Source organism: Cotesia typhae, unplaced genomic scaffold (genome assembly GCF_013202065.1).
Source record: "Cotesia typhae breed Kobodo isofemale line unplaced genomic scaffold, CoteBio_Ctyphae contig_43, whole genome shotgun sequence".
NCBI lineage: Eukaryota > Metazoa > Arthropoda > Insecta > Hymenoptera > Braconidae > Cotesia > Cotesia typhae.
The window spans coordinates 1,248,345-1,271,640 of record NW_027423752.1 but is presented as its reverse complement, the minus strand read 5'-3'; the positions used below and the strand labels follow the sequence as shown (position 1 = coordinate 1,271,640).

At 31.1% G+C, this 23,296-nt stretch overlaps 4 protein-coding genes and 1 long non-coding RNA gene across 8 annotated transcripts; 2 read left to right on the top strand and 3 right to left on the bottom strand.

The window, feature by feature from the left end:
• Window positions 1-351: 351 nt before the first annotated feature.
• LOC141528199 (uncharacterized) lies at window positions 352-7,247 on the top strand. The gene is made up of 9 exons (XM_074244131.1): window positions 352-669; window positions 895-1,021; window positions 1,108-1,322; window positions 3,729-3,819; window positions 3,907-4,214; window positions 5,982-6,298; window positions 6,363-6,655; window positions 6,725-6,919; window positions 7,031-7,247. Exons 1-9 carry the CDS (start codon window positions 502-504, stop codon window positions 7,207-7,209), a joined length of 1,893 nt encoding a protein of 630 aa, XP_074100232.1. The 5' UTR covers window positions 352-501; the 3' UTR covers window positions 7,210-7,247.
• On the bottom strand, window positions 7,237-9,400 carry LOC141528208 (uncharacterized). 4 transcript variants are annotated; one of them, XR_012479335.1, is made up of 4 exons: window positions 8,369-9,400; window positions 8,020-8,258; window positions 7,520-7,700; window positions 7,237-7,425 (listed from the first exon to the last, which is right to left on the bottom strand). It is a non-coding gene; the product is annotated as an uncharacterized LOC141528208 (long non-coding RNA). The 4 variants fall into 4 exon arrangements; XR_012479337.1 differs by lacking the exon at window positions 8,020-8,258 and having other exon boundaries at window positions 8,369-8,505; XR_012479336.1 differs by lacking the exons at window positions 8,020-8,258; window positions 8,369-9,400 and adding an exon at window positions 7,782-7,917.
• On the top strand, window positions 8,258-16,589 carry LOC141528204 (monocarboxylate transporter 7-like). Its single transcript, XM_074244136.1, has 8 exons — window positions 8,258-8,435; window positions 9,412-9,538; window positions 9,632-9,846; window positions 15,228-15,318; window positions 15,391-15,646; window positions 15,705-15,997; window positions 16,067-16,261; window positions 16,373-16,589. Exons 1-8 carry the CDS (start codon window positions 8,268-8,270, stop codon window positions 16,549-16,551), a joined length of 1,524 nt encoding a protein of 507 aa, XP_074100237.1. The 5' UTR covers window positions 8,258-8,267; the 3' UTR covers window positions 16,552-16,589.
• Window positions 10,931-15,220, bottom strand: LOC141528198 (uncharacterized). The gene is made up of 3 exons (XM_074244130.1): window positions 13,805-15,220; window positions 13,263-13,737; window positions 10,931-13,086 (listed from the first exon to the last, which is right to left on the bottom strand). The coding sequence occupies exons 1-3, from the start codon at window positions 13,994-13,996 to the stop codon at window positions 11,747-11,749; spliced, it is 2,007 nt and encodes a 668-aa protein (XP_074100231.1). The 5' UTR covers window positions 13,997-15,220; the 3' UTR covers window positions 10,931-11,746.
• On the bottom strand, window positions 16,579-22,383 carry LOC141528203 (cytochrome P450 4g15-like). The gene is made up of 9 exons (XM_074244134.1): window positions 22,134-22,383; window positions 21,149-21,359; window positions 19,871-20,167; window positions 19,478-19,788; window positions 17,676-17,785; window positions 17,487-17,555; window positions 17,231-17,399; window positions 16,975-17,149; window positions 16,579-16,880 (listed from the first exon to the last, which is right to left on the bottom strand). Exons 1-9 carry the CDS (start codon window positions 22,276-22,278, stop codon window positions 16,691-16,693), a joined length of 1,677 nt encoding a protein of 558 aa, XP_074100235.1. The 5' UTR covers window positions 22,279-22,383; the 3' UTR covers window positions 16,579-16,690.
• Between the last annotated feature and the right edge of the window lie 913 nt (window positions 22,384-23,296).

Here is a 23,296-nt window from a genome sequence, read left to right as displayed (position 1 = left end):
AAGAATAAATAAATAATTAATAAATCAACAATAATAACGCGGGAAAAAAAAAAAAAAAAAAAAACTACTTAAGACTAAAACTTAAAAGATCAAGAGTTTTAATTAAAATGTTTCAAGTCATGTTTAGTTAAAATTACAGTTGCATTGAGTTAATAAATATTTATAGAGATTAAATATTAATTTTCCGTATTTAAAGTGTAATATAATTTATAACAATAATTAGAATGACAAGGCAATCACACGTGTGATATGACATCCAAAATAATATCGTAAGATAAGCGTTCTTTATTTATATTTATAAAATCTAGTGTTGGGTGCTGTTACAATGTCGCATTATTTTCAGAGATAGAATCAATCTCTCAGTCGATGGCGATCTCTACATCCGAGTAGCGGTTGAATTTATCTTCTTATCACAGTTGTTGTCTTCAAATTTCCACGAGCATTTAATTATCTTAAAGGCGGAATTAAATCACTATTAAAAGTGTCAGTTTGTTGTTAACAATGAGTGACTGTGATAAACTGAGTGCCGAGGACCGAAAAAACTCTAAAATTACTTCCAAAGAAGTAACAAATTATTTTAGTGACCAAAATGAAGAACTTACGCTGGAAGATTTGGCGCCGGATGGCGGATGGGGGTGGATGATTGCCCTCGCTATGATTATTGTTTTCGTAAGTACGAACCAGCTATTTATTGTTGACTTTTCAAATTCAGCCAGTTCGTCGGCTGTCGAAGGCAATCCGTCGATATTTAATGCAAACAGAGATAATTTGAGATAATTATCTAGACCGGTTGATAAATTGATAAGTATTTTATGCAGGAATGGATTGCTACCAGTTATTATAATTATGTTAAATGTTAAGCAGCTGGGTGTGTCATTAAATAATTAATTACAGGTGACGACATTCTGCGCGGGAGCTTCCTTCGCAATAGTCTTCGGGGCCTTTTTCGAGGAGAGAGGCCAATCAGGATCCGCAATGACGCTTCTAAACTCCGTTTTTATGATAAGTTTTTCGCTATCAGGTAAACATTTTTGTCCCCGAGTTATTTATTAAGTCTTATCTTTGGATTTTATTGAGGCAATTTAATTATTGTTTGTTTGTTTTCAGGTGTTGTGACAAATGCGCTCTTGAAGAAATACTCCTTGAGATTGGTCAGCGTCACCGCGGCGCTGCTCTTTGCGATACCTAACATTTGGTCCGCGTTTGTTACGCATGTTTATGAACTCGCGGTTATTTTTTTTATTCAAGGAATCGGCGCCGGGCTGATGAATACCATCAGCAGCGCCAGTTTCAATGCGTTTTTTGTCAAGAAACGGGCCAAGGTACTTTGGGAAGTCTATTGAACCTCTAGCCAACTATTGAGACGGAAAATTTTCCCTTGTTTTTCCGATATGGAAGATTTTTAATCTTTATTGATGATCTGTTTACTGAGATTAACACTTTTTTAAATAATCGGATACAATCACTTATAAATTAATTAATTGACCAAGAAATTTAAACATTTGATTTTTAATTTTTTTTTTCTTTCAATTTATAATTTTTTTTTTTCACATGATTTATTATAATTTTTCTAATTGAAATTGAAGCTTATTTTTAAAGAATTATTTTATTATAGCTTTAGAATAATTTTACTTTTTTGAGTTTAATTCGATGAAATTTTGAATGAAAAAATTAATACTTAAAATTCTGAAGATTTTACTGAAGATATTATTAATATAGCAATATAAAAATAACAGTTTAATAGAGTTGTGAATCATTTAAAAAAAAAAAAAAAACTTTTGTTGAATTTTGAATTTTAAATTTGAAAAATGAAATTTTTTTCATAAGAAATCCGGAAACTTTTACTAAAAAAAAAACATTTTCAACTATAGAGAACTTTTAACAGAAGAATTTAATTATTTTCATTTAAAGTGACGTAGTTTTAAACAAAATCTTTGTTATCGATCGGAGATCCAAAGTCTTTTAATCAAGATCTGTAAACCCAAAAAATTCTAAAAACGACGACTAGTCTTCTTCAAAATAATTTTTTTAATAATTAATTTTAATTTTTTATTTTTTTTTTTTTTTTTACTCAATATACGATTTTTAAAGGTGTATTCTGGTCTAGAAACTTGAATTTAAGGTAATTTTTTTAGGTAAGTTTCATAAAAAAAAGGCCAGCAATATTTTTACAATTCATTTTTTTATAAAATATTTATTCTTATTTCAAGAATACAGAAAAAAAAAGTAAAAAAATTCAAAAAGTTAGGAGCTAATGAAATGGGGGGCTTTAAAAATTAGCACATTGATAGAAGGATTTGTTAGTATTTAAGAAGATTTCCTTGTATTTAAGAAATCATTTCTTAGTATTTAAGAAATATTTTTTAAATACTCAGAAATATTTTTTAAAAACTAAGAAATGATTTCTTAAATACAAAGAAATCTTCTTAAATGCTAAGAAATCCTTCTATAAGTGATCCCACGATTCCAACCCTCCTGTCAATTTGGGAAAAAAAAGATTACTAATTTATAGATGTAAGAATTAGAATCTTCAAACTTAATTATTTCATTAAATATCCCGAAAATTTGTCTACTTTTCGTGGATCTCCTTAACCACGACAACTATCTTAAAAAATACAGTTTCGAGAAAGACGCGTTTACAGTTTCGCGCAAAGTTATTTGCAGTCTAGTTCCGACCGAGCCGGTTTGGATGCCGCGTCAGCAAAACAGCCATGTCTCCGAATATGATTTGAATTTTCTACAATTCTCATAAAGACACAGTTTTGAAGGGTTAATCTTTGAAAATATAAAAAAAAAAATTAATTTTTTCAAATTTCTAGACCAGAAAACCCTCTTAAAATTAAAAGAAGTCACACGGAAAAAAGAAAAATATAAAAATTACAGTATATAATGAAACGTGGCGCTTTGTGATGAAAACAGTAAAAATTACAGTTTCAGATTGTAAGTATTACAGATTTTATGAGAATCACATTGTAAAATGTAATATTTACATTGAAAGCTTTGAAAATTAACATTCAAAGTTTGAATTACAAAAATGTTATTTCGGACTGTAATTTTTTTAGTTTTGAATAGGACGGGACACTTATTAGTAATAATTTTTTTCAAAAACAAAAAAGTAAAGAATTATAGATTTTTGGAGATAAAATTCAGTGTGACATTTAAATAATTTTTTTTCTACACGGAAAGAACAAGATGAGGCTGGATATCATCCCAGATTATACCGAGTGAAAAAAAATTTCAGAAAGTAGCTAGTTTAATCCAGATTACAATGATTATCAGGGTCTGGAAGTTGGGGCAAAACAATTAAAAATAAAAAAAAGAGCGAAATTCACACGACAATGCCTAGCAATAAAACAATAGCGAGCAAATTCACGCGCATAATTCATGTCATAGCCTAGAAATTAAATGTCAAAACAAAATAAGTTTGGCAGCAAAAACACGTATGTTTATGTTAAAGATCTCTGAAATTAGCTGTAAAATGAAATATAAATAAATTTATTACTTGGTGTGTTTGCAGACAAAAAGTAAGACAAAAAGTCAATAAGACAAATAAGACAAAAAGGGCCTGCTTATTACTATTTATAATGCAATTTTTCAAGTTTTCTTTTTTCCGTGCATAAATGAAAAATTGAGTTTTTACTCCGTCAAATTTAAAAAAAATTTATCCTATAATTTGAGAATTAAATAAAAAATAAAGATTTTAAGTTAAATAAAAATTTTCATTGAAGGTAATGAGTGCAGCGCAAGTGATAATTGGATTGGGAGGAATAGTGTACCCGATGATAATTGAAAAAATGATGGACGTATATGGATTTCGAGGTGAATATCTTCTAAAAGAAAATTGCTAAATTTTAATAATTTGCAAGAAAAAAAAAGTTGATGATAAAAATATTTTTTGAAAAAAAGGAACGGCAGCGATGATCGGCGCACTGAGTCTGAATGCGATAGCAGGAATGATGATGATGCACCCGGTAGAATGGCACCTAAGAGACCCAAATGAGGTGCTGGAAGAAAGAAAACAACTAAAGGGCCCGCAGCCCCAATCCGAACACAACCACTCTGCACTCAACAAAGTCAAAATACTCAGTTCGAGTAACCGCCGGTCGACGATCCATGGTACCCAAGATTTCATGGAGCCTGCAAGGTGGAGTAGCTTGTGTAACATAAAGGCCAATCCTGGATGTCAGGAACCTCTTCTTGTAATCAATTCCAAAGTAAGTCTTCGCTGATAAAAAAAAAATGAACTTGATTCGAGAGGAAATTTTTTAAAGCAAGAAGATCTATTTTTAAATAGATAATTCATTTGTGTCAAGGCCAATGGGCCAAATCGCAAATTATACATATATTATATAATATGTAATAATTACAAAGGTAAAGTAATTTAAAAAGATTTTGACAGTGATATTACTGTGTACAAAAATTTTTAAGACACTTATAAGTAACTGTGTTTAAACAAAATTATTTTAGATGATTAATTTTAATTAGATTAAACTAAAACAACCGGAAGAAATATATACCTTCCACGAACTATCTAAATTGAATAGATAATTACACATTTTATTATTATAAATAATAATTGCCCGCTTTATAAGCGAAAAGTTGAGGTAGTGCTTTACTCTAGACATGTCCAAAATAGCAGTTTTCTCGAAACTGAAATTGACTTTTTTTACACGCTTTTTTATTTTATTTATTTATTTATTTTAAACCCTTTTTTTTATTGTTATTTATTTTTTTATTTTTTTTTTACACGCTTTTTATTATTTATTATTTATTTTTTATTTTATTATTAGCTTCACTTGTATGTTTGTATGTTTGTTTGTAACCGACTTCTTTGGGCGCGATTTTGACCCACTTTAAACCCCCAGATTTCGTTCAAACTTTGTATATTTATCGAGGACCGATGACAATACACTAATTTGATAAAATTATTCCATTTTTCAATTTAAAAAATAAGATTTTTGTTAATTTATATCATTTTCATCTATAGTCGATAAGGCAGAAATTTTAATTTCCAACCATTATTTTTAGCCGATTTATCTAATATTAACAAATTTTCAAACACCAAAGAGAATTTTTAATTCAACAAAGCATATAGTAGTTTAAAAAAACTAAAAAACACGCTTTTTATAGAAAACCGAACTAAAAAAATAGAAAATAAGTTTTAATAAATTTAAATTAAGAATAGTGTTAAAAATAATTAATGCAAATTTTTGTCGTTTTTTCAGTTAAAATTTTCAAATCAAATAAAATTTTTTTGATAAAAGGTATTCACGGTATCTTATGAAAAATATCGTATAGTTTTCAAAACCGTCCTTCGATTTCCTATACGATCATTATTTCCAGAGTTATTGATTGTCAAAGTAAAAAAAGTACTTTTTTGTTTTAACTGACCATAACTCCGCAGCAAATTATCGTACAGGCTTTTTGATTACGTCAAATTGAAGGGCATTAAATTTTCTAAAAAAGATTTTTCAGCGAAACAATGGAAAAAAATTTTTTTGAAACCCTTTATTAAGAAGACCTTTTTTAAGACGAGAAAAAATTTGGAAAATTTTTTTTTTTTTGTAGTTTTCTTAGGATTTCTCCAGACCCGAACATGATAAGAAATTTTCATGGTCATATCTGAAAACAAGACACTTGGAGCTACAATTTGCTTTTTTTTTTTTGCTGTACTGTATTGTATTGTTTTAACCAATTTTATTGTGGAAAATAAGGCGTGCAGTTTTGGATTTTCCAAACTTTTTTAAAAATTTTAATTACCTTGGATCAAACATAAAAATTGCATAATAAAGTAAAATTTGAGCCAAAAACAATTTTTTACTTAAAAATTTTTTCTTCTTGATTCAAATGGATCAAATTTTTCAAAAAAATTTTCTTGGCAAGATTTCTTCTCTTAAATCAAGTCAATTTTTCTATCAGCATTAAAGTAATACAATAAACATTTTATCTGTTCCTACTATTCTGAAAATTTCTTCTTTTAGACAGTAGAAGCAATCAGTATAGACCTGGACCCCGACATGAGACCTAGGTCCAAGTCGATTTCGATGAAGATGCAGCTAGCGAAGAGTCTGTCTTTGCTGCCGGCTTCCAGCATCGGGAGCATCACCGGAGCCTTGGTAGAAGCCCAGCATCGACGGGATTTGATCACTAAAGCTTCACTTGATGAACTGAAGGAATTTAATACACCTATTGGTGATAATATTATTTGTCATAACAAGAGTGATCATCAAGATGAAAATAAAAATTTGGTCATCAAGAGGAAGTCGATTATAAGTCAGAAAGAAGAACCTGACTTTTGGTATGCATTGATGTTTGATTGGAGACGAAATTTGAGGATTTATGAAATTTTTAAATACTTACAGGCAACAATTATCTGATTTGTTTGAACTGTCGCTCTTGAAAGACCGGACCTTCGTGATAATGAGCTTGGGGATTTCGTTTGTCTTCGTAAGTGACTTTACATTCATTTCGCTGGTTCCTCTGGCGATGATGCATGATGGATACACAAACTCTCAAGCTGCTGTTACAATAACAGTAGCCGCAGCTGCAGAACTGACTTCAAGAATTTTGTACTTGATATTCACTCTGGTTGTAAATTGTCGGGCTAAAATTGTTTTCTTCTTTGCGATGATCGTGATGGGCTTCGCCAAATTAGGTACCAACTTCATTTTCAATTATCAGGGAACTAGTTTAGAATTTAAGGTATTAATTATCTATTTTTCAGCTTTCCTCTACTTCGGAAACACATTAATGGGGATATACATCTGCACAGCGGGGATAGGAATTGTCAGGACATTTATGATGGTCCCGCAGCCGCTGGTAGTCGTCGAAAATTACCCCGTCGAAATGTACGCGGCTTGCTACGGAATTTTCACTCTAGTCAATGGAATTGTTATGGTCGTTATTGGGCCACTAGTCGGTAATAAAAACAAACTTATCTCAGCGCTTAATCGAGCCCGAAAAATCAATTAAAAATGCAGCTTACAAAAAAACAACACTCTATCGACTAATTTATTATTGGTGTTCGTAGGAATAATCAAAGACGTAACGGACAGCTTCGAGGTGGCACAACTAGTTCTAGTAACGCTAAATTGCGCATTCATTGTACCCTGGGCGTTGGAGTTTCTGGTGGAGTTTCGGCAGAAAAGAAGAAACAGAGTTGTTAATACTACCGACAACATAAATGCCGAAAATCACGTGATAGCTTAATCGAATGTACATTAAAATAGTTGATAATTTTTGTAATATTTTCTTTGGTCTTTATTTTTATTTAAAAATATCTTATGAGTAGTACATGGGCTGTATTGCAATAGTGAACAGTGAATGAAAGTATGGAGTGGATTCGAGTGGATCCGGTAATTTCGGATTATTGTTGATATTAAAACTTTTAATTTCAACATCGCGTACTTTCTTCCGACGCATGACCTGTAATTATTCAGTTTTCAAGTTAGTTTATTTAAATACTTCCATTTTTAAACTAGATTGCACCATTTAACCGCGAAAAATGGATAAAAATTACCTTGGACCGGCACTGAAAGGTACGTAGGCATAGTAATGCCGATTTTGAGTATGTTCAGGTAAAAATCTGTCTAGGTTAAACACTTCTGGGTCTGGATAATACTCCTCTAGACGGTGAATCTAGTATGGCGGCACAATTACCGTACTTCCACTTCCACGTGGTAAAACATATCCTTCAGTCGCTGTACAAACAAATTTACCAAATTAAAAAAATTCAACTACTCATTTTTTTCGTTATCTAACTACACAATTAATTAATTAACCGATTAAATTGTCAATGAGTACAATGAAAACCTCAATAAAGTGTTACAAAGTCAGCTTTAATAAAACGATAACAAGAATAATGAATTCATACTACTATGAATTTCAAATGAGACCAAGCTAGAAGCGTTAAATTCATCCAGTCATGCATGCTAGATATAAATATTGATAGTATTATAAATATCAAAGCTTTTAAAAATTGTTATAAAATTTTGAAAATGGATTAATGTTAGTGCTTACAATATTTACGATTCCCCTCAATAATTATCGCACCAACGCGCGTTTGATATGATGACATCTGTGGCCATGCCAATGTCGCATTATTTTCAAGGATAGTATCAATGTCTCAGTCAATGGCGATCTCTACATCCGAGTAGCGGTTGAATTTATCTTCTTATCACAGTTGTTGTCTTCAAATTTCCACGAGCATTTAATTATCTTAAAGCCGGAATTAAATCACCGTTAAAAGTGTCAGTTTGCTGTTAACAATGAGTGACTGTGATAAACCGAGTGCCGAGAACCGAAAAAGCTCAAAGATTACTTCCAAAGAAGTAACAAATTATTTTAGTGACCAAAATGAAGAACTTACGCTGGAAGATTTGGCGCCGGATGGCGGATGGGGGTGGATGAGCGCCCTCGCTATGATTATTGTTTACGTAAGTACGCACCAGTCATTTATTGTTGACTTTTAAAATTCAGCTGGTTCGTCGGCTGTCGAAGGCAATCCGTCGATATTTAATGCAAACAGAGATTATTTAAGATAATTATCTAGACCGGTTGATAAATTGATAAGGATTTTATACAGGAACGGATTTCTACCAGTTATTATAATTATGTTAAATATTAAGCAGCTCCACGGCGAAAATGACATCGGGATTTTTCCTATTTTTGCATTTTGAAATTTTTCCAATGTCAACATAGGAATTTTTCCAGTGTTAACATGGGAATTTTTTCTTTGTTAACATGATAGAAATATCCATGTGACATAGAAAAAATTCATTTATCACTAAAATTTATGTTACTTAATTTAATAATTACAAATTTACATAAAAATTTTCTCATTCGAACAATTTCAGATAATTTAAAAGTAAAACAGTGATATACAGTCGGTTTGTGATAAAAAAATTCGAGGAAATTTTTTTCAAATTTTGCTTTACATTTCGAAAAAATTAAAAATCCAGCAGATTATGGACGGTGTGGCTTAAATTGCTATAACTTTTTCAAAAATTGACTTATCGGGACGTTTTTTTTTTTCAAAATTTTTTTTTTAAATGTTCTTTTTGGGAAAAAATAGAAAAAAATTATTCGAACCTATCTTCATCGTTATTTTTTAGATTTTTCGAAAAAACTCCGAATTTCTCAATGATAAACATTTTTAATTTATTTTTTCTTTCTTTCATATGAAACTTTGACATTTTCTACATATATCCTGAAAATTTTAGAATGGTGTTTTTTCGCTTTCTATTTTTTTTCAATTGAAAAAACAATTTTTTTTCCTGTCATAAATGTATTTTTCCTATGTCACATGGATATTTCTATCATGTTAATGAAGAAAAAATTCCCATGTTACCATTGGAAAAATTCCTATGTTTTTTTCGCCGTGTGGATGTATTATTATATAATTAATTACAGGTGACGGCGTTCGTCCCGGGGAATTCCTTCTCGATAGTCTTCGGGGACTTTTTCGAGGCGACAGGCCAGTCAGGATCCGCGATGACGATCCTAACTTCCGTTTATATGATAAGTTTTTCTCTGTCAGGTTGACATTTTTTCCTTTCCCATTTATTTATTCATCCATTATCTTTGAAATTTATGGAGACAATTCACCTACTGTTTTTATTATTTTTTTTAGGTGTTATGACCAACGCGCTGCTGAAGAAATATTCCTTAAGATTCGTCAGCGTTTCTGCGGCCCTTCTCTGTGTGGTCCCTAATTTATCGTGTGCATTCGCCACACATGTTTATCAGCTGGGAATTATTTTCTTCATCCAAGGAACTGGTGCTGGATTGATGGACACTATCCTCAGTGCGAATCTTAACGCGTATTTTATTAAAAACCGGGCTAAGGTACTTTTATAATTTTTATGAATTTTCCATTGATAATTGAATTCATACACTAAAAAAAAAATTTTTTTCGACCCAGAATACTAAATTTTTTGATAGAAGTTAATTTTCTTGCCTTGAGAAAATTTCTTTCTTGCTCCAAAAAATTAAATATCTTGATAGTAAATTTTCATTAATATTTTTATTGATTAACATGTCAAATGGGAAGATCAAATAATATTTAATCATTTTTTTTCATTCAATGTGTATAATTGCACGCTAAAATAATTTAAAATGGGTATCAAATATTCAAGAGAAAAATTTTCTCAAAGTGAGAAAATTTTTTTCACACCTGAAGTAGATGGCGCTGCTTCCCTAAAGTATCTAAAAATCTTGATCGAATATAAAAATTTATTGTATCAAATATTTATGATAATTTGAATTAAGAAAAAATAACTTCTACTAAGAATAGAATTTCAAAAAAATATTTTACTTCGGTCTTCCTTCAGGCACCCGAAAACTTTTTTGAGCCAAGAATTTTTCTCTCCAGTCAAGAAATTTTTCTTTCTATGTAGTTGAAAAACTTTACGAATAAAATCATTGTATACAATTGAATGATGAGTTTATTTTAAAAGTAATCGCTTCGAAGGAGAAGTTACTCGCGAAAAATTAGGACACTAGGTCAGAATTAATAGTCTGTAAATTGTATGTATGATCGCGCGTGATTCATCTTACTTTGTGTACTGACAGCGTAACAATGATTTTATTTATTTGATTCAGAAGAATTTTTTTTGATAATAATTTTGATTAACAAATTAATCATTATGAAATATATACGAGGTATTAATTTTATAAATTTTATCAGCTTTAATGAAGTTAATTTTAAAATTTTATCTTTCAATGCTGTCTAAATAACCTGAACACTTAATAGTCAATGATTTGTGAACAAATCATTGAGAGAATTTTAATACAAACTGGATTTATGATAGCGTTTGTGACCTTACAGATAAGAATATAAACTTACCAGTTAGTTTAATTACTAATGCATTTTTTCTCGTCCATGTTGATAGAATTAAAAGATAATTAAACGATAAGAAATTGAATTATAGTAACTTTTATGTCAGCAAAAAAATTACAGTTTTTGATTTTTTAACTTCCCGCTAAAAAAAATTGAAAATTTTCAAAAATCGGGAAGTTGTTGGTTTTACCCCGTTTTTCAAAAATCGAGTGTCCATCAGATTTTGATGTTGACCAAAATTAGATTTTAAATACAATTTGGACCGATTCCGGCCGGTAGATTTTGAGGAATTTTAAAAAAATTGTAAAAAAAATTTTTTTCAAATCAAGTTTATTTTTTTTAATAACTTTTAAACGGCTCGATTGATCAAATCCAAAAACTAATCAGCTCTTAACATCAAAAAACCACGTCGATCGCCACCAAGCTGATCAAAATCAGTTGATTCGTTCGTGAGTTATCATTGACGAAAGAAATCAAATAAAAGCGTTTTTTTCGAATTACACCAAAACTTCCGGTTTAATCAATTTGTGTTTAAATATGTATCATAGAATTTGAAAAACTGCGTCGAATGCCGCCAACCGCGTGAAAATCGGTTCATTCATTCAAAAGTTATTGCGGTTTGAAAATTCAAAAAATACTGTTTTAGTAAACCGCTAACAGACTTTTGAGCTCGGAGAGCTCGAAATAACATATAAATTATATTTTTGAGCTCGAAGAATTCAAAAACGTTTAAACTGAAATATCGTAAGAAAAAACGTCAATTTTATCTACAATCGAACTTTATTTTCTTGTAATTACACATTTCAAGATACCAAGAATTAAAGTGTGACCACAGAAAACACACAATTAAACACTGACTACTAATATTTAAAAATTACTACGTAATAATATGCTCATTTAATATTTTTAAACGCCAAAAGAGGTTCCAGGATTGGAAGGAATAATTTCCTCAATAGAAGAAATATTCCTTAGACGTGATCTAAGTTCCATACGCAACCCTTTTCTGATCAGAGTTTCCCTGCGACGTTCTTCATACTTTCGAAAAAACAGTTCCAGCCCGAAGACAACCAGTCCCCATATTAAAAGCCCGAGAACGATCATGTAGCTCAATGTTAAGTTATCGAAATCAATTAACTCAACACTAGCACGTTCTTCAATCCGTTTCATTTCTCGGAATTTTTTTGAAAAATACTTCAAATTTTGAGTTAGCTTACGATAATGGAAACCTGATTCAACGGTCCAAGAGCTGATTCTATCAAGTTTGTCTTTAAGACTCCAATCTTTCCTGACCCAAGCGATGTAATACTTTTCAAAAATAATGTCTCTTGATACATGCAATTTCGATGTCATTGTTGCATATTTTTTTTGTAAACTCCTAAAAAAAATACAGGCAATCGTCGAGTTGTACTGCGCCTTAACTGCGCATCTTTGTAGCTCAGATATACTAAATGGATGCAAATACTGCATGTCCTCATCAGTTACCCACAATTTTTCATTAATTATGTCTCTGAACAAAAATCCATCGAAATAAACATGATATTTGTTATCATAAAGATCTTTTAATGATTCTACGTTGTGCCTCAACGGTTCCGACAGTATAGCAGACACCTGAGCTTGGAAATCAGGCATTACAGTTAAAATAAAAAAGAATCCGAAGATGTAGATTATCCGCATCGACAATCGGTCTAGAGGTGTGATCACTGCCATGTTTGCTGTCAGGTTCATAACATCCAAGATACCGCTAATAATGTCAAATTTGTTGTTAATTATGATTAATATCCCGATGAAAATTAACATGACGATTACCAGAAACAGGAATTGATAATTGTAAGAAACTTGACTGATCGTCGTCAAATAGTTTGATTTTTTCGTTAGGATTGAGAAAGTTAATACCCCATACTGCCTTAAAATGTCCATGTATTTGTAGTTGGTATTAGCTAACAGGAACGGTTTGTCTATGAGATCAATTGTTTTATAGACTAGATGCCTGTCATATCTGTTTATATCAGACATCTCTTGATCCGAAAAAGGAAAAAACCATGTAATGTCAGTGGCTTCGATCAGCGGTAATAATTCGTATATTCTCATAGCTTTTCTTTCTTTCATTATCCTTAAATAATTATTCATTTCAGAATTTAAATCTTTTTGAGGGATGCCTTCGATATCAATATAAGTTCCTATCTTCACCTCATGACCATTTAATTTTTTTGTCTTGTCGAAAGTTAAGTGTCTGCAAATATTGTGGTCTGAAAAAAATTTAATCGAATCTCAGAAGGATAGTACCTAATTGGAAAGATTAAAATGATTGATTGCAATTTTGCGCCCGACTTGATTATGTCCAAAAAAAAATCAGAACCGTAAAAAGTCAGGTTTTGATTATTTCGAGTAACAGCAAATTAAGTACTCAAAATCATTAACTTACCTTTTGTATATTTCATAGCATAAAGGGTCGATTTCTTTCCATTTTCGCTGAATTGGTGAACAAAAACCCACGGTGCTGGAGCGTTGGTTGCAAATGGATTTAACGTGAAAACATTCGTCGTATCTTGACCACTACACAGGTAAAAGACAGCCAATAGATCCTGCGTCCACATGAATTGCAATACTTCTCCAGCATTCAAACAAGATGATTTTCTTTCAATGATCAAAAATGGAGATTTGATGCTCCATGCAGTCGATTTTCGAAAATGGTTAACAGCTGCTGTCAAGTCACCAATAGACTCAAATGACAGTATATATGTTGGATAAGCTGAATAAAAACCCGTAGCCTGTTTCTGGAATTTGTGGTCAATCACAACCCATGAACTATCACATGGATTCCAATCATTGCTCATTAGATCCGCGGAGATAATAACTGGATTCGAATTATTCTTAAAACACATTTCAGCCAACTCTTTCTGAAGTTAAAAATAAATTCGTTAATTAACGTTGATTATGTATTAATGTAATTATTGAAAAACTTACTGCGTCGCGATGCAGGTTCGAGGAAATTCCGGTGTGTTTTATAATTTTAATATCATCACTCGACACATTACCGATAAATAAGAGATAACTACACAAAGTAGCTTTCATCAACCACATAATGAAACTAATCAAACTTAGAGGACTGGTTGGCATATCGGATTTAATGGTGCATCGAATATTGAAGCACGTCATCCTGCTCAGGAATGAAAAACGCAACTGGGTTAGCCACGTCCTAAGCAACGAGGCTTTGTCGTCACAACAAACTGAATCGTAAAAGTGAATTTTTATTGCAAACCGAATATCGGTGTAATTTCATCAGCTAACTTGAAACCTGCAAGTTTTTTATTGTTTACTAACTACTTAAAGTAACAGCTCAATGTTGCAGAAAATTATGGATTGATGTACTTAGTGTATTCGAAAAGCTATGATTATGATCTCGGCGTAACCGACTCTTTTTGCATCGATATAGGGACAGTTGTCATGCACTTAACGCTAAAATAAAGGAATATTACAAAGCATTCGTTTTACGTTAAACGAATTCCATATCTAAGCGCTTAAAATTATAATTCTTAAATTTCTGATGTCTTTGAGATCAATAATATAATTTCTCTGTTATTTTGAGCTCACCGAGCTCGACGAGTAAGCTATTCTGTGATTTTGAGTTTTTTTAGCTCAAAACTCTAATAAAAGTTTAATAAAACACTATTTTTTGAATTTTCAAACTGCAATAACTTCTGAACGAATGAACCGATTTTCACTGCCGATAACGACCGCACGATTTTTTTATATATTTTATTTATTTGACAAATATGAGAAATATCACATAATATTTTGAAACTCTATCATACCCTTTTGAATCTCAACTTCTTATATATAAATTTTATAAAAAGTTATCATTTTAAATACATATTTATGAGGCCATTTTTGGTATAAAATCGTATGAATGATATTTAATAAAATTACACACAATTTTGGAAACCATTCTGAGGGTAAAAAATTTCGTTAAAGCATTTCCGTCAAAAAAAAATGGTAAATTTAAGCTAAGAAATATAAAATCTCCCTAACAAGAATGAAAAAAAAATTTTTTTCTGTCTATTTACGTTTCAAGCATGTGTAGTTATTTGAGTAATTTTTTTTCATATTTATAATACGTTGGATACGTTCAACATACGTTTTTAACGTCCATTACGTTCAAATGACGATTTTAACGTTCAATACGTTGAAACTACGATTTAAATTTCGACTCGGGACTTTTCTCAAAATGTTAATTATCGAATTTTCAATTAATCAAAATTATTACAAATTTTATTCATTAGTATTTAACCGTTGCAATGATAACCATTGCCGAAGTGGTTACTATGGCAATTAAATCATGAAAACCCCAATTAACATAAAAATTAAAGACTTATGATTTCCAATAAAGGTAGTAAGTGGGACTCAAGTACTAATCGGCATAGGAGGAATAGTATATCCAATGATAATTGATGCGCTGATGGAAATTTACGGATTTCGAGGTGAGTAACTCAACATAAATTCCTTTTTTTTCAAACTCAAAATTAAATGATCGAAGGTGCGTGAATTAAAAGGAATGGTGTCGTTGATTGCTGCTCTCAGTCTGAACACAATCCCGGGGATGATGTTGCTGCATCCGGTAGAGTGGCACCTGAGAGATCCAAAGGAAGTTCTGGAGGAGAGACGAAAATTAAAAGGCAGCGTCAAAGACAGTCCCGTTAAGGAGCCTCTTCTTTCCCTCAATTCTGAGGATAGTAATATAAAAGCTGAAGGGAAGAAAATTGTCATAAAAAGGAAGTCTGTAGCCAGCCAAGAAGACTCTTCTTTATGGTGAATATTTTTGTTGATAATTTTAGTTAAAAAAAAATTGAGAAATTTTTTATTGCAGGCACAAGTTATCGGACTTGTTCGACTTATCGCTTTTGAAGGACAGGAGGTTCATGATAATGACCCTAGGAATTTCGTTTGTTTTTGTAGCTGACTCGACATTCGTTTCTCTAGTTCCTCTGGCGATGCTGGAAGATGGGTACACAAATACAGAAACCGCTGGAACGATAAGCATAACCGCTGCTGCAGAATTGGGCTCAAGGATTTTCTACCTGCTCTTCACTATGGTAGTAAATTGTCGGGCTAGATTTATTTTCTTCGGAGCGATGATTGTGATGGGCTTCGCCAGATTTGGTACCAACTTCACTTTAAATTGTCAGGGATCTAGTTTAAAATTTCAGGTACTAATTATATATTTTTCAGCTTACCTCTACTTCGAAAGCACATTAATGGGGATATACATCTGCACAGCGGCGATGGGAATCGTAAGGACATTTTTGATAGTCCCGCAGCCGCTGGTAGTCGTCGAAAATCATCCCGTCGAAATGTACGCGGCTTGCTACGGAATTTTCGCTCTGATCAGTGGAATTATTATGATTGTTATTGGGCCACTAGTCGGTAATAAAAACAAACTTATCTCAGCGCCTAATCGAGCCCGAAAAATCAATTAAAAATGCAGCTTACAAAAAAACAACACTCTATCGACTAATTTATTATTGGTGTCCGTAGGAATAATCAAAGACGCAACTGACAGCTTCAAGGTGGGACAACTCGTTCTAGTAACGCTAAATTGCGCATTCATCGTACCCTGGGCGTTGGAGTTTCTGGTGGACTATCGGCAGAAAAGAAGAAACAGAGTTGTTAATACTACCGACAACATAAATGCCGAAAATCACGTGATAGCTTAATCGAATGTACATTAAAATAGTTGATAATTTTTGCAATATTTTCTTTGGTCTTTATTTTTTTATTTAAAAATATCTTATGAGTAGTACATGGGCTGTATTGCAATAGTGAACAGTGAATGAAAGTATGAGTGCGTTATAATTATGCAGTGGCGGTTGACTTATTCCTCGGATCAATTTCGATTTTGAAGCCATCTGTCCGCTTCAGTATTATGTCTAATTGCAGTTTGAAATCTTTCTCCGTCAAATTCGAGTGGATCCGGTAATTTCGGATTATTGTTGATATTAAAACTTTTAATTTCAACATCGCGTACTTTCTTCCGACGCATGACCTGTAATTATTCAGTTTTCAAGTTAGTTTATTTAAATACTTCCATCTTTAAACTAGATTGCACCACTTAACCGCGAAAAATGGATAAAAATTACCTTGGACCGGCACTGAAAGGTACGTAGGCATAGTAATGCCGATTTTGAGTATGTTCAGGTAAAAATCTGTCTGGGTTAAACACTTCTGGGTCTGGATAATACTCCTCTAGACGGTGAATCTGATATGGCGGCACAATTACAGTACTTCCACGTGGTAAAACATATCCTCCAGTCGCTGTACAAACAAATTTACCAAATTGAAAAAAACTTATAAAGATCCTTCAATCTTAAATTTTACTCTACGACTACCAATTACCAATCTTAACATCTTGTTTCAGCTCCCTAGCAATAGCAGGAACAGGCGGGAACATCCTCAGTGACTCCATGATCACCCTTTCGAGATACTTCATCTCCAAAGTATCTTGAAATGTGCATGGCCGGTCGGAGCCCTTGAAAATATCGTTCAACTCTTCATAAACTCTATCCTGCAAAAACATTTAGCATTTCATCATAAATGCTCAATTAATCAAACAGAATCGTATTAGTTAACATCTAATTCAAATCAATCATACTTGAATGTCTTTGTGGACTCCCAAGACGCATAACGTGAAGCTAGAACCAGCGGCAGTGGTATCGTGACCCTGGAATAATTTGCATCTATTATAATCTTGAGAGCTACTTTAGTTGATGAATTGATAATCACTATTCAAATGAGAATGACTTAATCGAAATTGCATTATTATAAATAAATAAATTAACACCTCGAACATAATTGTGTCGACTTCTTCACGGACTTCTTCTTCAGTTAGCGTTGACCCGTTCCTGTTCAATTCAAGAAGCAGGTCCAAAAATGCTAGTCTTCTTTTTTCCCCTAAAATTTTTAAGTTCAAATTATTTTAATGATTCAATTTAATTATGGTAGTTGTTGTGGTACAATATTGTCAAAAAATTAGAGATAATACGTGCCGCAAAAGTATATGAACTTTTAGCCTTACAAATTAAATAATGTTGTAAAGCGGGAAAGAATAGGAGTTACGGTTATTATTACGTGAAGCATTCCACATTCACGTAACAGGATACTTGGAAGAAAAGGATTGAGAAAGGAATGTGGAGAGGATCTTCTGAATGTGAGTTTATAGAATATGCGAGAAAAGATTCAAATAGCTCGGACTGGGATTCGAACCCAGAACCTTCCGAAGACATTTTTAATATGAATGATATTTCTGATATTTGTGAAATATATAAAATATACAAAAAATTCATGTGGGTATTCAAATGAAAGGTCTCGATGCGCGTAACATCGGGATGAGCTTATATCTTAAAAAATGTCAATAATTAAGAAATGACGTTGCATTTTGTCTACCAATGATATTTTTAACGATATAAGCTCATCCTGGAGTAACATTAATCGAGACCTTTCATTTGAATTCCCACACGAATTTTTTGTACTAGAAAATCGAACGCGCTTTACACGCTTCTTTCAAAATGTTTATTATCGACAATTTAATTAATCAATATTTTTACAAATTTTACTAATTAATATTTAACCGTTCCCATAGTAACTGTTGTAATAGTAACCGGTGCTATGTTAACCGTTGCCATAGTAATCGTTGCTATGTTAAACGTTGTCATAGTTACCGTTGCTGTGTTAACCGTTGTTATAGTTACCGTTGCTACGGTAACCGTTTTCATAGTAACCGTTGCTATGATAACCGTTGCCAAAGTGATCACCATAGCAACGGAAAATGACAACAATGAAAACGTCCCATTAACTTTTTAATGAAGGATATTTTATATATAAAATATATGAAAAAATTAATCAAATTAATCAAAAATTAATGTGTATATTCAAATGAAAGGTCTCGATAAGTTTAACACCAGGATAAGCTCATATCTTAAAAAATGTCGATAATTAAGAAATGACGTTGTATTTTGTCCACTAATGATATTTTTAAAAATATAAGCTCATTCTGATGTTACGCTTATCGAGACCTTTCATTTGAATACACACATGAATTTTTTCATATATATATATATATATATATATATATATATATATATATATATATATATATATATATATATATCACATTTGTAAAATATATAAAATATATAAAAAATTCATGTGCACGGATAGAACAAGATGACACTGTATATCATCCCAGATTATACTGGGAGAAAAAAAATTTCAGATAGCAGCTAGTATAATCCAGATTACAATGAGTATAATCTGGGATGATATTCAGTGTCATTTTGTTCTTTCCGTGTGGATATTTAAATGAAAGGTCTCGATAAGGGTAACATCAGGATGAGTTTATATCTTTAAAAATATTATTAAGCGATGAGATACAGTGTAATTTCTTAATTATAAATATTCTTAAAGATATCAAGTGAATTCATCTCGGGTAATAGATGGTCAATTGACTTCAAATTTTAAGGGTAATTGTATCATCATGTTCTTAATAAGTATACAATAATTTAGAATTTTCTGACGGTATGCCTCAACCATGACAACTATTTTAATCCCGTAATTTATCGTTTCATTAATTAAAAGTAAACTCACCGACATCATTTTCATCGATTTCGTCCAAATCGTCGCGAGCGTACCGCATTTTTGACTCATTAATCTTTTCGATTTCAACTTTTGATGTATTGTTGCTTGTGTTGTTGTTTGAAGTCTTACGGAATTCTTCAGGGTACGCAAGTTCGCCTTTTTCTGCGAACTCTTGCTTCTTTTTCTTGATAACTCCGCCTGTAAGCGTGTGGATTGTGTTGAGAAGCTTTTCTTGCTGGCTAGCGTATTTTGAGAATTTGAACAATTGGTCAATGCGAAGCATTATGTTGTACTGTCGCTGGTGAACGATGTTGCACAAGCTGGAAAATTCAATCATTGATCAATAATTGATAATCAATGTTCCAGAATCAATGGTAAGAGAAAAATAAATATTCCACCTACTCCATGACAGCCATTGCATAGTCAAATCCAGTGTTTTCCCTTTTTTTGCCCCTCACTCCCATCGCAGTGTTGATCAAAATGTCTACTGTCACAGCTGACAAGTAATCGTGGACGTCAAACTCTTTTCCCACTTCAGATCTCAATCTTTTCACCAAATCAATGCTGTTTTCGTAGAAAAGAGGAACGAATGTCTTCAGCACGTTCAAGTGGAATGTTGGGGCTATTATTTTGCGATGAGTTCGCCATTTTTCACCTCCACTTATTAACAATCCTTCACCCAACCATGGTTTGAAAAATCTTAATTCAGCAAATTTTAAGGTCAGGGTTAGAGTAGTGAAAAATTGTAAGGAAATTCATATGAAAATTAAGTTAGCCGACATTTAAAAATTTTTATAATTTTTTTTATTGAAAAAATCTTTTTCATTTGTAAAAATCTTCAAAAACTAGAAGTACAATTTTTTAAAAATATTTTTCAGTTGATTTTTAGTTAATTCAATAAATTAACCAAAATCAAAAAATAAAAAATGTTGGCTAACTTTGTTTAAGAGATTCATCGGTAAAAAAAAAGACACCGCTAATATTTTGAAATTTGGTACCGCAAGGACCATTAAAAAAAAATCCTACGTATAAAAGACACTTAAAAGTATGTGTGTTCAAAAATTGGAAGATATTGTAAGAAAAGTGTTACCTCCTTAATATAAATTTATAGATATTTGTCAATTTTTTGGATTTTTTTATTAATTAAATTAGAACTGAAAAAATATTTTTAAAAATTTCCATTTATAGTGTTTTTTTTTAATTTTCTACAGGTAGAATTTTTATTTTTAATTTTTTGTAATCAGTTTTTCAATAAGAATAATCATAAAAATAGTTAGATGTCTGCTAAATTTAATGCCATAAAAATTATAATAAAAAAATTCCACATTTAGAAATTCAAAAGAAATACAGGTGCAAATTAAAAAAATTTCTTTTAAGAAAAATTCCACTTGTAGATGAATCAAAAAGTAATTGCTGCAGTTTTTTAGAAACATTTTCTTAGTAGTTTTTTATTTTTTGTAAAATTCAAAAAAATCATAAAATTTTGCTAATTTAGTTTAGTTTCTTTTTCTTTTTTATAATTAATTAGCTTTAATCCGCGAAGAATTGAATCAATGTGATTCTAATTTTTTGACAAACTATTTTTATCTTTCGTAAAAAATTAATTGTTTTTTTTTAATAAAAAGTTTCCTATGTTACTTCTAATAGTTTTTACATGAAAGTTTCATGTTAAAAATTTACCTATACTCCGGTGATTTGTCAATATGAACATTGCTGCTCAAAATAATTTCTACATCATGTGGGTCCATTATAAAAATGACAAGTTTGGTGCCCAGAAATGCTCTGATTACTCTTCCGTGATGCAAGTATTGCAAAACTGTATTGAGAACATCTTTTGGGTGCACTCCTAACGCGATCAAGGCGTTACCAAAAAATGGCACTGTCTTGGGGCCTGATACACCGAAAATAGGTCAAATAAAAATTTATTGTCAGTTTCAAAAATTTCATAATTAAATAATTATTAACTATAAAGTTTAAAGTTTAGATTAAAAATTATGAAAATAAAGTTAGCCGATATTTATAAAATTTATCATTTTTTTTATTGAAAAAATTGTATTACGCAAAAATTGAAAGAAAAAAATTCATTTGTAAAAAATTTGAAAAACTGCAAGTACACGGAAAGAACAAGGTGACACTGGATATCATCTCAGATTATACTTAGTGATATCTGTGGTGAAAAAAAAAATTCAGATAGTAGCTAAAAAAATCCAGATTATACTACGTGATATCTGGATTATACTCATTGTAATCCAAATTATACTGTGTGATATCTGGATTATACTCATTATAATCTGTATTATACTCGTTATAATCTGGATTATACTCGTTATAATCTGGATTATACTCATTATAATCTGGATTATACCAGCTACTATCTGAAAAAAATTTCACTCAGTATAATCTAGGATGATATTCAGTGTAATCTTGTTCTTACCGTGTGCAATTAAAAAAATATATTTTATTTATAATTTAATAAATGAAGCTAATTAAAAAATGCATTTATTTATTTATTTAGTAAATTAACACCAATTGGCTTATATACAATGATTGAAGTGAATATGCATACAAGAGAGAAGTCGTAAATTAGTATTGATGGCTAAATGTCGGCTAACATTATTATTATTATTTAAAAATTATTAATTTTTTAATTGATTCATAAAATAACCTGGTATTTTATTTCCCATTTTAACAATCCTCATATTTTCCATGTAGAAATGAACTAACGCCAGTGTCGCTGCTATGAAGACAAGCGGGTAGAAAAACCCCGTCGGTAGGTACGACGGAGACGTTGGAATTGGTACCACGTCCATTTTTATCACTCAAAAAATTTCTTTTCCAAGTAATCAATAATCCAATAATTAGTAATCAAACGACTTGAAAAAATTAAAAAAAACGAACAGGTATTTTTGTTTTTATAAAAAAAAAAAAATTAAATAAAAATAACAGCACTTAAGTCACAAGTTGTGCATCCAGTGTTAGCAAACGAAGTTCCGCAGGTACTTTTATAACCGCGGCTCATTAAAATAAAAATATAAATTTCTGGGGGTTTTATTAATCGAAATGCATACGACCTTGCCCTCGACGTTTTGCATTACAAATTAGCCAACTTTCTGTTACTTTGCTGAAATTTTAATTCTTTTTCGGCTAGACGAACTTCTCTTACTCACAATAACAATAACAATAACAATAAACTTCATTATTTATTTAATTAGTATTTTTATTTTTACTTCAATTTTGGTTTAAAAATGCCATCAATTGGCTCACTTGCTCATTGCTGAAGAAATCATCGGGTAGAAATTCAAACGCCCGCCCACCTAAGGCGATTTGCGGATCAAGTTCAAGGTCAACACTAAAAATGTTAGGGTAGTGATTAGCTTCGTCTAAAAAGGACAAATTTTGAATAAATGGAAAAACGAGTGACCACGTAACAATAATGAGGTCAGTAGTTGTGTGTTATGTTACGACTAATTATAAATAATTCATTTTAAACATATTTACACATTAACGTCCGGTATTATTATTATAAAGCTCATCGGGTCGAGATGTTATGGAATTTTTTTATTTTGTAACACTCTTATTATTTTATTAGTCTTATTATTATTATTGTTATTTTTTTTTTTTAGTCAAAAAATTTTAGTAAAAGAAGGCTCGAGGAAATTCCAATTATTCAGCAGTTTATTGTCATACATCAGACAATAGAAATTAAACTAATTTTTTATTATTTTTTTTTTAATTAATAATTTTTACTCTACAACTTTTTATTTTAATTTTAAATTTATTTAGAGTGTTATAAAAAAACTTAGAATTTAAAATTTTTAATTAATCGAT